The following is a 13674-nucleotide window of genomic DNA, read 5'->3' as shown; positions in this document are numbered from 1 at the left end:
TTATGATTCTTCAATGTTGAGCAAGGTTAGACAGTGTCTAAACTTGTCCAAAGTGACACACTTTGTAAGCATGTCAGCAGGGTTATGATCTGTGCTGATTTTCTTGACATGTACCTGGTTGCTGGTGACAATGTCTCTGATGAAATGCAGCCTTATGTCGATATGTTTAGATCTCTCATGATGCATAGGATTTTTCATGAGATGAAGTGCACTTTGGTTGTCACAGTGCACAGTCATGTCATCAGTGTTGAGTCCAAGTTCACTAGTGAATCCTTTCAACCATAATGCCTCTTTGATTGCTTCAGTGGCAGCCATATACTCTGCTTCTGTTGAAGATAGAGCTACAACCTTTTGCAAGGTTGATTTCCAGCTTACACAGCCACCAAAAACAGTAAACACAAAGCCTGTGAGAGACCTCCTTGTGTCAATGCAGCCAGCATAGTCAGAGTCCACACAACCAGTAGCAATTTCTTTGGTGAATGACTCTTTTCCAAACATAATTCCCATGTTTAGAGTACCTTTGATGTACCTTAGAGTCCATTTAAGAGCAGACCAGTGTTGCTGTCCAGGATCAGAGAGAAATCTGCTCACCATGCTCATAGCATATCCAATGTCAGGTCTGGTACAGACCATGGCATACATTAAGCTGCCAACAGCATTGGCATATGGTATGCCATCCATGTCAGCCCTTTCTCTCTCTGTTTTTGGAGATTGTTCCTTTGAAAGTCTGAAGTGGTGTGCTAATGGTGTTGAAACAGGTTTGGCATTTTCCATTCCAAACCTAGTTAGAACTTTCTGTAGGTAACCTTTCTGAGATAAGAAAATAGAATGAGGTCTTTTCCTTTTGATGTCAATACCAAGGATCTTTTTAGCTGATCCTAGATCTTTCATTTCGAATTCAGCCTTAAGCTTTTCTTTTATCTTGTTTATCTCAGATCTGTCTTTACCAATTAATAGCATGTCATCTACATACAACAATAGATAGACATGCTGATTAAAGTAAACACAAGGGTCATACCTGCTTTGATTGAATCCAATGGCCTTCATGAACTCATCAAACCTCAAATTCCATTGTCTAGGAGCCTGTTTCAAACCATACAGAGACTTGAGCAGAAGGCATACTTGATTGGGATCCCCATTGTCAAATCCCTCTGGTTGTGCCATGTAAATCTTCTCATCAAGTGTGCCATGTAGGAATGCAGTTCTAACATCCATTTGATCAATCTCAAGGTCAAACTTAGCTGCTTTTGCTATCATAACCCTTATGGATGTTTGTTTCACAACTGGGGCAAAAATTTCAGTAAAATCAGTTCCCTCCTTTTGAGTAAAGCCTTTGGCTACAAGCCTTGCTTTGTATCTCACTTCACCATTGCCAGTTTCATCTTCTTTGTGCCTAAATAGCCATTTGCATCCTACCAGCTTTTGACCCTCTGGTTTGTTGACAACAATCCAGGTCTTATTTTTCTTCAAGGATAGCATCTCATCATCAATAGCTTTGTTCCATTTCCTTTTATCCTTGCCTGTGATTGCTTCTTGAAAGGTTTCAGGCTCTGAGTTGTCAAGCTTTTCTGCTGCTGCAAGTGCAAAAGCTGTGAAATCAGCAAAACCAAATCTGGCAGGGGCTCTATGAACCCTTCTTTCTCTATCTCTAGTGAGTTGGTAATCATCTACACTCATGTCAGTTTCAACTCCCATATGTTCTTCTGAATGAGCCTGATCAGTAACCTGTTCTTCAGGTACATGATTTGTAGTGTCTGTATCCACCTCAAACCCAACCGGTTCAGCACTAGAGTTTTCATTTGGTTTTGTGTCTGTCTTAGATTTCATTGCCATTTCTTCTTCCCTAAAGACAACATCCCTGCTTAGAATACATTTTTTGTATCCTGGTTCCAAACACCATAATTTGTAGCCTTTCACTCCATCTGGATATCCTAGAAATAGGCACTTCAAGGCTCTTGGTTGGAGTTTGTCTTGCCTTATGTGAGCATAGGCAGTACATCCAAACACCCTAAGGTGTTCATAACTTGGTGGATGCCCTGTCCATTTCTCTTGAGGGGTCTTGAACTCAATGGCTGCAGAAGGACATCTGTTGATGAGATAGCCTGCTGTCTTCACAGCTTCACCCCAGAAGGGTCTCTCAAGTCCAGCACAATGTAACATACATCTGACCCTCTCAGTCAGTGTCCTGTTCATCCTTTCAGCTAACCCATTTTGCTGGGGATTCTTGGGAACTGTCTTGTGTCTGTCAATGCCTTCTCTCTTGCAGAACTCAGTAAATTGGTTTGAGCAAAACTCAAGACCATTATCAGTTCTGAGTTTCTTTAGCTTCTTTCCAGTTTGATTCTCAACAAGTCTTTTCCAAGTGACAAATGTATTGAAAGCATGATCTTTAGAATTTAGTAGATACACCCATACCTTCCTAGAAAAATCATCAATGATGCTGAGAAAGTAACTAGCTCCTCCCAGTGTCTTGATTCTAGATGGCCCCCATAAGTCAGAGTGTATGTAATTCAATGGTTCCTTGCTGATGTGTAGACCAGATGAGAATTTTGCCTTACAACACTTCCCATAAACACAATCTTCACAGAATCCTAGCTTGCCATTCAATTTGTCTTTCAACAGTCCCTGTTTTTCGAGTTCTTGCAGGCCCCTTTCACTCACATGGCCAAGCTTTAGGTGCCATAGCCTGGTCTTGTCAATCTCTTGATCTGTTATGGCTGGTGCAGCATTTCCCATAACAGTTTTCCCAATTAAAGAATATAAGCCATTCTTTAATTCTCCTTTCATCACAGGTATGGAATTCTTAGAGATTACAAGCATTCCACTTTCCACCTTGATGATGCAACCAATACTGTCTAACATACCAATTGACAGTAGGTTTCTTTTCAAATCAGGTACATACCTGACATTCTTAAGTGTTCTTGGTATGCCATCAAACATATTGATGATCACAGACCCAATACCAAGTACACTGCATGCTTTGTTGTTTCCTAACAGCACTGTTCCCCCTGAGATCTCCTTGAGATCATTGAACATTTCAGCTTTTGGACACATGTGGAAGGAACACCCTGAGTCCAAGATCCACTCCTCTTCATATGCTCTGCTTGAGACAACTAGAACATCAGCAGACATATAATCTTGGCATGCAATGTCAGCTTCTCCTTGCTTCTTGCCTTCTTCTTTGGCAAGTTTAGCCTTGAGTGCCCTGCACTCACTCCTGAAATGTCCTTCTTTTTGACAATAAAAACATTTCTTTCCTGATTTGAACTTTGACTTGTTTTGATGATTGTAGTTCTGTTTGATGTGATGATTCTTTCTGTCTGGTTTGCCTTTGGTAAACAGCCCTTCTCCACTGATGTCAGTATTGTCATCAGATTTCTTTTGAATCTCCTTTGAGTTGAGTGCAGACTTGACATCTGCCATGGTTAGGGATTCCTTTCCATATAATATAGTATCAACAAAGTGTTCAAAAGATTTTGGGAGAGAAGAGAGTAGAATTATACCTTGATCCTCATCATCTATCTTGACTCCAATATTATTCAACTCAAGAATAATTCTATTGAATTCATCAAGATGTTTCCTCAGCTCTTTACTTTCATCCATTCTCAAAGTATAGAGCTTTTTCTTTAAGTACAATTTGTTAGCTAAAGATTTCTTAAGATAAATGTTAGCCAACTTACCCCAAAGGCCAACTGCAGTCTCTTCTTCAGAGACTTCCCTCAGAACTTCATCCCCAAGACTCAGCAAGATTGCACTGTGTGCTTTGATTTGTATCTCCTTCTTCTTCCTTTCATCTTCAATGGCTTTCATGGCTTCTGCATCAAGAGCTTCATACAGTCCTTGATGTACCAGCATGGCCCTCATTTTTAATCTCCATAACCCGAAATCATTCTCACCAGTGAACTTGTCCATCTCGAATTTTGCCATTGACATTCTTGGTTTCTCTGTGTTGAAATCGAGCAGTTCTTGAATTGATTAAGCCAACCTTGGCTCTGATACCATTTGTTGTGCAAGAACTCAGCTAGAAAACAACACAATTCGAGTAATAACAGAACAAGAACAAGTGATTAAAAGCAATCAATTAACAATGAACTGAAAAATTGAGAATGAATGAATCGAATTCACCAAGAATTGATAAGGCAGAGATTTGAATGAAGAAGAATCTTTATTGCTGAATTGTCTTTGATTACAATCAATGAGAGAGAGAGATACATAAACCAGAAAACATCAATCTGGTATAAACCAGAAACTAGTTACATTAATTCCTCACTTGAGGGAAGCCATTTCAAGAATGGACAATCCCTTTAACATCCCTCAATCAATTCTCTCAATGTATGTCTCTTCTCTCTAGATTACTCTCTCACTAGACAACTTAACAATGCATCAAAACTGTACCTAAAACAATAGACTAGAGTCCATTTTATAGGAGAAGGTTGCAGCTGATTTGAGACCAACCGAATTCAGTTGGTTAGGTAAGTTAGTTGCTGATGTGGCAAACTAACAGTTTGCTTGTGTCTTAATTACAACATTGTTTTTATTAGATAGTAATGTGATTATCTTCATTCTCTTTTGTAAAAAGATTCTTTTTTAAAATTGAGTCTATTAAAACTAACCATTAATAATTGAATATTCAATTATGATTAGATAGAAGAAGTAATTTTTGATTAGTCAATTGTTGGAGTGCAAAAATTTAATATAATCGAGCAAATCGATCTAATTTTCATTTAATTATATTTTTATATAATTTTAAATAATTAAGATAAATTATTATAATTTAAGTTGTAAGCCTATAAATTATAATGAATTATGCTTATAATTTAGATTGAATTGTAATATTTTGAACTAATTATTGCCTTTTATGTATATATATTGTTTTGAATTATTTGAATGAGTAATTAATGTTTTTTATAGATTAAATATATATAAAAATTAAGTTTAAAACTTTAAATATTTTTATTTTATAAAAAATTAGCCTAAATAAAGATTCCAAAACATTGGATTGTGTCAATCAAATTCAATAGATACAACAACATATCAAATAAATAATTAAAATTGATTAATTATCTAAATCTAACATTCAATAGATAAATTTGATTGGATCAAATAGAATTGAAATATGAATATAACACTCTAAGCCCAATTATATCTAAACATTGCATATTATTTATTAACTTTTTTTTGTTGCTAAATTTAACACTATTTTTATATTTTGTATTAGAGATGGTTTAATAATTTTATAAAATAAAATGTGTGCTAAATCATTCACATACTAAAAGTTAATACCATTTTTTTTTATTATAAAAAATGTCTATATTAAAAATTAAAGAGACTGCAAGAGTTAATACAATAGAGTTTGAACTACACTGTTTGGCTAGCCATTGTTTGACTAAGTTTTCAACTTTAGGATTAGCCTCCTTGGGGTCTTCTAACTCCACTCATGGCTCTCCAAGTGGAATTTGATCATTGGTTTCAGTATTAGTGTTTGGTGGCCTTGGGAGAAGAGCTGTGGAGCTAGTTTCGAGGCCTCCACCTAACATTTGAGATGCAGGTGTCGTCTGTCACTAGTTTGAGTGGTTGGCATGCCCCGGTGGGTTGGCTAGTTGTGGTACTTCTTTCAACACTTGACCTTGTTGCAACCATCTTGATAAGCGTATCGAGTTATAGTTCTTAATGAAAGTACCAAAATATTAACGCAGAAATCTGGACATAGATATTTAGTCACACTCACTTGCTAGGTTGACGAGAATGTAATGAGAGTTAAGTATAAGTAAGAGAGAGACAACAAAACAGAAGTGGTAAAAATCAAAACATAAGTGCAATTCAGGCAGTGGCGGACCCAAGATTTAAGTTGAGAGGGCAAACTTTTTTTTTTAAGTGAGGGAGGGCATACCATTTTTTCTACATGATATAACATATTAAAAATTGATGTAAATTTGTATTTTTATAGTATTAAATATAGTTAAAGTAAAAAAAAAAATTGACTTCAATGATTGAAGTAGTAAATACAAATTTTATTGATAGAGATTAAAAAAAATTAAAATACTAAAATGTGATTATGCTCTTATTGGGATTTGATCCCAATTATGCTATAAAACTTAACCATTATGCTAAAGCTTGTATCATATTTATAAATATCACTTTTAATTAGAAATATATATTTTGACTAACTAAAATACATAGATCCGCCCCTGAATTCAGGTAGTTTTGCTGTTAAAATAATAAGTTATGGGATTTAGTGTTACAAATCGTATAGCTCAAATAATTTTTCAGCTAATATGCCAAATAAAAATTAATACAAATAATTTTTCGAGAGGCATGGTTTTTTTTTTATTTAAGCGTTTATATATATTAGAACTATATAAATAATCATAGAAATAGTAAAATTGAATGAAATTAGATAAAAGTACTTAAATCTAACAATCTGGAAAAATTTTAACGACTGAAAAATTCAAAAACATCATTTAGTACATATTAAAGTTTAAGGTCAAATATGTAATAAGCCTTTTATTTATGGGGAGTTATATTTGCACCCCACAAAATTATAAATACACCCCATTATTAAAAAAAATATAAACTTGAATAATTTTTAAAAATTACTCTTAATATATTTTTAAAATTTTTTCCTCACATTATTTTATGTTAATTTCAATACTTACTTTGATTTCATTTTTATAATTTTTTCTAACTCATGTATATATTTTTTTTTATTTTTTTCTAAGAAAATGTCATATAATTTTTTATTTTAATTTTTTTGTCATAATTTTTAAAATATAATTTAATTTTGTTTGATAGGTATATTTTTTAAGAATATAAATTGAAAGAAAAAAGTTAGAAATACTTAGTATAATTAAAGATATAAATTTTATATAAAATAAAAATTATTAAAATGGGGTGTACTTAACAATTTTTGGGGTGTAAATAAAATTTCCCTTTATGTATTTATTTATGGGTAAATACCATTTTGGACCCTCTGTTTTACAAAAGTTACCAATTGGACCTTGTGTTTTGTTAAATTACAAAATGAACCCTGTATTTTCTAAAATAATACAAATATGACCCTGAATTGATTTTTTGTCAAAATAAAATTTAATTATAATCCGATCTAAAAGTGCTATGACAAAACAGTTTACATTTTTTATATCTGTTCGTATTAATCATTGTCTTCAAGTTGGTTGTATTAAAAAAAAAGTTGTCAAAAATTAAGCACAGTGTCCTATTTTTACTATTTTAGAAAATACAGAGTCTATTTTGTCATTTAACAAAACACAGGGTACAAAATGGTATTTACCCATTTATTTATTCATATGCCCGTAAGCTTAAAAAAAAAAAAAAAAAAAAAACCTTCGAAGTTTGAGCTCCTTTCTCAATAAAACAGAGCGGGAAATCTTGGCGCCAAACGAGTCAAAATGGCTTATTCCCTATTTAAACCTAACCCAACTTCCTCCCATTCCTTAATCATCGCTCTCTCCACAAACCCTTTTCCCTTTCGCTTCACTCTTCCTCATCGTTTCATCACAATGGCAACCCACAACGCCCCTGAAATCAACGACCCACCAACCAAGCTTCCTAAGCTTCACCAAAATGGCGTCCATCAATCTTCTCAGACCAACCCTTCATTTTTCAGAGTCAAGAAGCTCTCTGAGAACGCTGTTACTCCATCCAGAGGCTCTCCTCTCTCCGCTGGCTACGATCTATCGAGGTAAGGAAAACAAATACCCATATTTTATTTTTGCCATCTTCTCAAAAAGTTGATTCATTTCCGTAATATATTTTCTGGGTTTTCTAAATTTTTGCAGTGCGAAAGATACGAAGGTTCCAGCAAGAGGAAAAGCTTTGGTACCAACAGATCTGAGTATTGCTGTACCAGAAGGAACCTATGCAAGAATCGGTATAACCCCATCGTAGTTTTTTGTCACTTGTAATTATATTTCTCTTTATTTTGGCAATATTTTGAGGTGAAATTGTTCTTGTTTTGGTTAGCTCCTCGATCTGGGTTGGCGTGGAAGCACTCCATTGATGTGGGAGCAGGGGTTATAGATGCCGATTACAGGGGTCCAGTTGGGGTTATACTCTTCAACTTTTCAGATGTTGACTTTGAAGTCAAAGTTGGAGACAGGATTGCTCAACTGATAATTGAGAAGATAATAACCCCAGATGTAATGGAGGTTGAAGATTTAGATGCCACCGTTAGAGGTAGCGGCGGGTTTGGGTCTACTGGCGTTTAGGGTATTTAGGGTATTTAGGAAAGTTCAGTTTGTAACTTTGTCAAACAGTTGGTGTTCTGGAAATTCTGTCTTTTTAGTCAAGTAGAGTATTAGTAGTAGAGCTAAGAAGGCTTAAAAGAGTTGTGAAATACTGAAATGTGATTTGGTTTATGGATTTTCACTTGTATTTATCAGAATCAATCTAATTTGATGTGCTTTTAGATCTTTTTCATGAGCGTATTAGCACAATCATTTCACATATAAGCAAAATATCTTTCAATTTCATCTCAAAAGAGAAATACCTTTGTTTTTATTGGTTAACAAGTCTTGGTTTTGATTGTGGTTGTTTATTAACACAAAAAGACCATAAAGTTCTGATCTAGAGTAGATATAAACATATGGATTTTTTGATATTGATGTGGGAAAAAGGATGGCACCCTACACATGATTTTGATCATAATAACTTGGAAAAGAAAATGGACTTTTGAGTACCAAACAAATAATTGTCATGTTTTTTTTTCCTAATTAAATCCGAAGAGTTCTCAATGCCACTAGGCACAAGCTATGGGAGCATTTGCCATCCACAGTGTAAATTACTTTCATGTTGATAATTTGACAAATTTCTGCCTTTTTAGCTTGTAAATTCTTAACATTTATGTTTATGCATACTTTATATAGTTTTAGCTCATTATTATGACTACAGCATCACAGTTTTGATCTTGGAGCTACTCAGCCTATCATCCCTACAAAAATAAATAAATAAATAATAAACTTGGATGAGCATGACACAACATACAAATTTCCTGACCAATACTAAAATTAAAAATTTATTCTACAAGAAAAGCAAAATTGCATCATTAAATGTTTCCATGGATAAATTATTGGTGCATTTGACCGTGATCATAGAATCGGATCAGAGCAACAAAAACATAAATAAAAGCAAAAGAATATTATGGAACAAATGACTTTTACAAATAAAATAATGAAATGGTGGGTTTTGGGGCCTTCTTCTCTCTTTATATGAATGAGCTCTGACCTTTTTAATTTAAATATATAAATAATAATAACAAGTTGTCTCAAAACCGTGTTTTTTAGCCAATAACATGCATAAACAAGACATTTTTCATAGCCCACATAATTCTCTTTTCTCTGGTCTAACTTGGACATTAGACATATGATATATAAATAATACTGTTACTTCTTTCAAATTGAGTTTGACCAAACCTGTGTGTATATAAATATAGTTGTCAATGTTATCCTAAACTTAAGTCACATTCTGTTCTAGTGATATTATATTGGTTTTGGTGTTAGAAGTACTGAATATAATTCCTAATAGTCAATAGTTGATCTGTTTTCTCAATATTCATCCCAAAAAAAAGACCATTTCTCTCTCTCTCTCTCTCTCTCTCTCTCTCTCTCTCTCTCTCTCTCTCTCTCTCTCCATAAACTCAGAAATTGTCAGAAATTGGTGGTACAGGTTTAGACAGAGAAGCCCAAAATGAAGATGGGTGGTGAAGCTGGTTTAAACAACATGAGAGCAGAACAAGAAGTACACCAAGGGAAACTCACTATTCATCTTCTCATAACTTGCATTCTAGCTACAATTGGAGGCTTAATACTAGGTTCAGTCACAGTTCCAGGTATGAACACCTTTCCATTTTCATGTTTTTTGAATAAAACAATTCGTTTTTATTTCTGTTAAGCCAAAAAGCCATAAAATTAAACTTTTGCATCTTTCTGACATTGCTGTTAGAAAAGGATTGACATGTCACACATTAATTTCGCTCAAAACAAGTATTTACCACTGTTTATTGCTCCCTTGTAAGTTGTATTTATGGATCTTTTAAAGTCTAAGACACAAAATTGACCATGATCTTTTTAATTGATCGTCAAATGTTTACAACTTATTAGTGCTGTCAGAAATATATAACAAGTTGATTCTTGTTCTTTTTTTTTGAGAATAAGTTGATTCTTGTTCTTATATGTTAGAATTTGGAATAGGGTGAATGAGGTTCTATCTCAAAACCAATTGGTAACGGGAAGAGTAGTCCGTTCCTCTTATATATTCTATTATCTTCTACACATTAGCAATGTGGGACTCTCTAACATTCGGTTTTTTTTCCGGTTTTTTTTTCCGCTCACTATCCATTTTTTGACTTTTGGCTCTTGGATCAGTTTTTTTGGATTTTTAGTGACTCTACTTCGATCAATTTTTTTTAGGTCCGATAGTCGCTAGAGTTTTTTTTTGTTTGTTTGTTTTTGCTCTGATACCATGTTAAAATTTAGAATAAGGTGAATGGAGTTATATCTCAAAACCAATTGACAATAGAAAGAGTAACATGTTCCTCTTATATATTCTATTATCTTTCCGACTCTCTAACATATTATATTATATTAGCAGGTTTGGTTACAGCCACAGAAGGATACTATGAAATGTTCGGTGAATACATATACATAAAAGAAAACAATTTCGAATATTATTGCAAGTATGATGCAAGAATGACATTTGGAGTGTTCTTGATAGTATACCTCCCTGGTATAGGAGCTGCATTCATAGCTTCTCCTATTACAAGAAAATATGGTCATAAAAAGAGTATAATAGTCAGTGCAGCCATTTTTTGTGTCTCAGCAGCTCTATTACTTGCCTCCACAAAAATAACTTCTACTATTATCATAGGCCAAGTCTTGCTTGGTCTAGGAATTGGTTTTGGAGCTCAGGTATTTTATTATCTTATTATCTTTGTATGATACATATTAGAGATATTATTCCAAACTAAACTAAAATAATCCTTTTTTCTTGATTGTGTTAAGGCAATTCCTTTGTATCTATCAGAGATAGCCCCAACACATTTCCGAGGAGGCTCAAACTTCATGTTTCAGTTAGCGATTTCCATTGGAATGTTGACAACAAACATTGTCAACTATGCAGCTAGATACCTCGAACCGTGGAGTTTGGATATCTACAAGGGCTATACAGTCTCATTCGGTTTTGTTGCAGCACTCGCGTTGTTGATGATAGTGACAGCAATATTCCTTACTGAAACACCCAATAGCTTAGTTCACCGAGGATCGAAAGAGAAAGGGAGAGAAGTGTTGGAGAAACTCAGAGGAACTGAACAAGTAGAGGCAGAGTTTCAAGACATGGTTGCTGCAAGTGAACTTGCTAGTACAGTTAAGACTCCTTTTAGAAGCATTTTTTGGAGAAAGAACAGGCCGCAACTTGTCTTGGCAATCTTCATGCCTATGTTTCAAAGCCTTACAGGCATAAATTCTCTGCTTTATTACACATCACTCTTGTTTTTAAACATGGGATACGAAAGAAAGTCTCTCTTGTATTCTTCAGTCATAATTGGAGCAACTCTTGTTCTTTCAACAATGCTATCTATGACAGTAGTTGACAGATTTGGCCGCAGAGTTCTACTTATTAGTGGTGGACTTGTAATGCTTATATGCCAGGTAAATCTTCGAAAGAACTTAAAGAATCAAATTTCAGTATGTTATTTCTTACCATGATTTCTTTTTTGTTCTGAACTTTGTTCTTTGTTTTCTATATCAAGCAGATTATAATAGCCATAATCTTGGTGGGAAAGGTTGGAGATAATCAGAACTTGTCAAGAACATTATTCATAGTGTTGATAGTTGTTATATGTCTCTTTGCTCTGGCTTTTGGATGGTCATGGGGACCCCTTGCCTGGACAATACCAAGTGAAATATTCCCATTGGAAATCAGATCAACTGGACAAAGCATTGCAGTAGCTGTGAACTTCATTTTCACCTCATTTGTTGCAGATTCTTTCCTTCCTTTGCTTTGTGTGTTAAAATTTGGACTCTTTCTTTTCTATGCTGGTTGGATCCTTGTTATGACCATCTTTGTTTCGATGTTTCTGCCTGAGACTAAAGGTGTGTCTATTCATGATATGGCTTCAGTTTGGAGAAAGCATTGGTTTTGGAAGAAGATTGTGCCTGCACAGCATGGAATATTATGAGTTTTGTAAACTTATCATTGTATAGATGTGAAATGTCAATTTATTTTGAATATTTAGTGTAAATTAAATATTGGTTTTATTGTAAAATATTATTTTTATGGCTGATTTGTATATTTTAGGAAATATTTTCATAAAAGAGAAAAAATTCTTTTTATGAAATATTGAATAAATGGTCTTTATATGGTATAATTGGTTTTGAAAGCAGATTTTGTGATCTTTTTATGACAGGAATTAATGACAAAATCTTGATTTTGCCTTTATTGGAAAGATTGGAAGATCTTATCTGATTTGTCACTGTAGATTGCAATTCAATTGCTGTATTGAAGTTTATTTTAGGAAAGTATCTTACACTTGTAAACGTGTTTGTGACTATTTTTAGAGTTTTTAAGATCTATAAATAAAACTTAGAGAGTAACCAAATATTTTATCTTTTCTAATCTTATTGTTTTACATTTTCATCTTTGTAAAAAGAGGGTTTCTTGTGTAAGAATCTAGAGTGTTATATTAAGTTTTGGTTTCTATAATATTGTTCTTTCTCTATTATTAGAATAGTTTAAAGAGCTTCATTGAATAAGAAAAAAAATCTTCAGAAGAAGATTTGTCAAAGACTCACTCGGGGAGAAAGTGAGCACCCACACATCAAAAGCTCAAGGGAGTTTACTATGTGTTCAGAAATCACATTGGAAAAATGAATTATGGAACAAAAAAAATATAATAATAAGTGTTATTATTATTATTATTATATAAATAATCTTTTTATAAATTAGTAAAAACTTAAAGCGAATATTCTTTTATTAAAATAATAATAATAAAAAAAAATCAGTCAAAATTAAAAAAAAAAAAAAAAAGCAAATAAAGGAAATCTTTTCTCCATTTCGACCACTTTTACGTTATATATAATGAGCCTATAAATAATAGTGGTCCCCAAGAAACACTAGAGTTTCTGTATTATCGCCTTCCGAGAAATAGTGTATTCTTGTAAGATCATAATCTTCTGTGCAATTTCCAACAATGGCTTCAGTTTAGTACTTCCGCTCATCTTTTATCATCTTCTTCTTCTTTAATTTAGCAAAGGTTTCCATAGATTTATGATTTAGGATTTTCTATATTAAAGCATTTTTTTAAGAATATGTTTAGATCATATACATATTTCTTTAGTGTTTTCAAATCCTAACAGAAGAAAAACAAACAGGAGAGAGATATACTTGTAAATAGTGTTTTTATTTTTTATTATTTTATTAGTTAAATAAATAATATTTAGTTATTTTTTAAAATTTTAAAATTATTTAATAAGGCTTTTTATTAAAAATACATAGCAAAAAAATACATCTTTTTATTATGTACTTTGTGTACAATTTTACAAATTTTAAAATTATTTAATAAGTTCTTATTGAAAAATATGAGTGAACCACTAGTATGTTAACATGTGTAAACTTAGTCTATTTTAATAAGATTTAATGGACTAAAAGTGACGAAAGTAATAT

At 33.1% G+C, this 13674-nt stretch overlaps 2 protein-coding genes across 2 annotated transcripts; both read left to right on the top strand.

Moving 5' to 3' along the window:
* The first annotated feature begins 7339 nt into the window (after positions 1-7339).
* On the top strand, positions 7340-8434 carry LOC115724574 (deoxyuridine 5'-triphosphate nucleotidohydrolase). The gene is made up of 3 exons (XM_030653887.2): positions 7340-7699; positions 7797-7888; positions 7981-8434. The coding sequence occupies exons 1-3, from the start codon at positions 7407-7409 to the stop codon at positions 8223-8225; spliced, it is 630 nt and encodes a 209-aa protein (XP_030509747.1). The 5' UTR covers positions 7340-7406; the 3' UTR covers positions 8226-8434.
* Positions 8435-9367: 933 nt separating this feature from the next.
* LOC115724821 (sugar carrier protein A) lies at positions 9368-12440 on the top strand. Its single transcript, XM_030654167.2, has 4 exons — positions 9368-9844; positions 10606-10922; positions 11016-11660; positions 11765-12440. The coding sequence occupies exons 1-4, from the start codon at positions 9703-9705 to the stop codon at positions 12188-12190; spliced, it is 1530 nt and encodes a 509-aa protein (XP_030510027.1). The 5' UTR covers positions 9368-9702; the 3' UTR covers positions 12191-12440.
* Positions 12441-13674: the final 1234 nt, after the last annotated feature.

This window comes from Cannabis sativa, chromosome 6, assembly GCF_029168945.1.
Source record: "Cannabis sativa cultivar Pink pepper isolate KNU-18-1 chromosome 6, ASM2916894v1, whole genome shotgun sequence".
NCBI lineage: Eukaryota > Viridiplantae > Streptophyta > Magnoliopsida > Rosales > Cannabaceae > Cannabis > Cannabis sativa.
The sequence above is the reverse complement of the archived record's forward strand: the minus strand, read 5'-3'. Positions and strand labels throughout refer to the sequence as shown.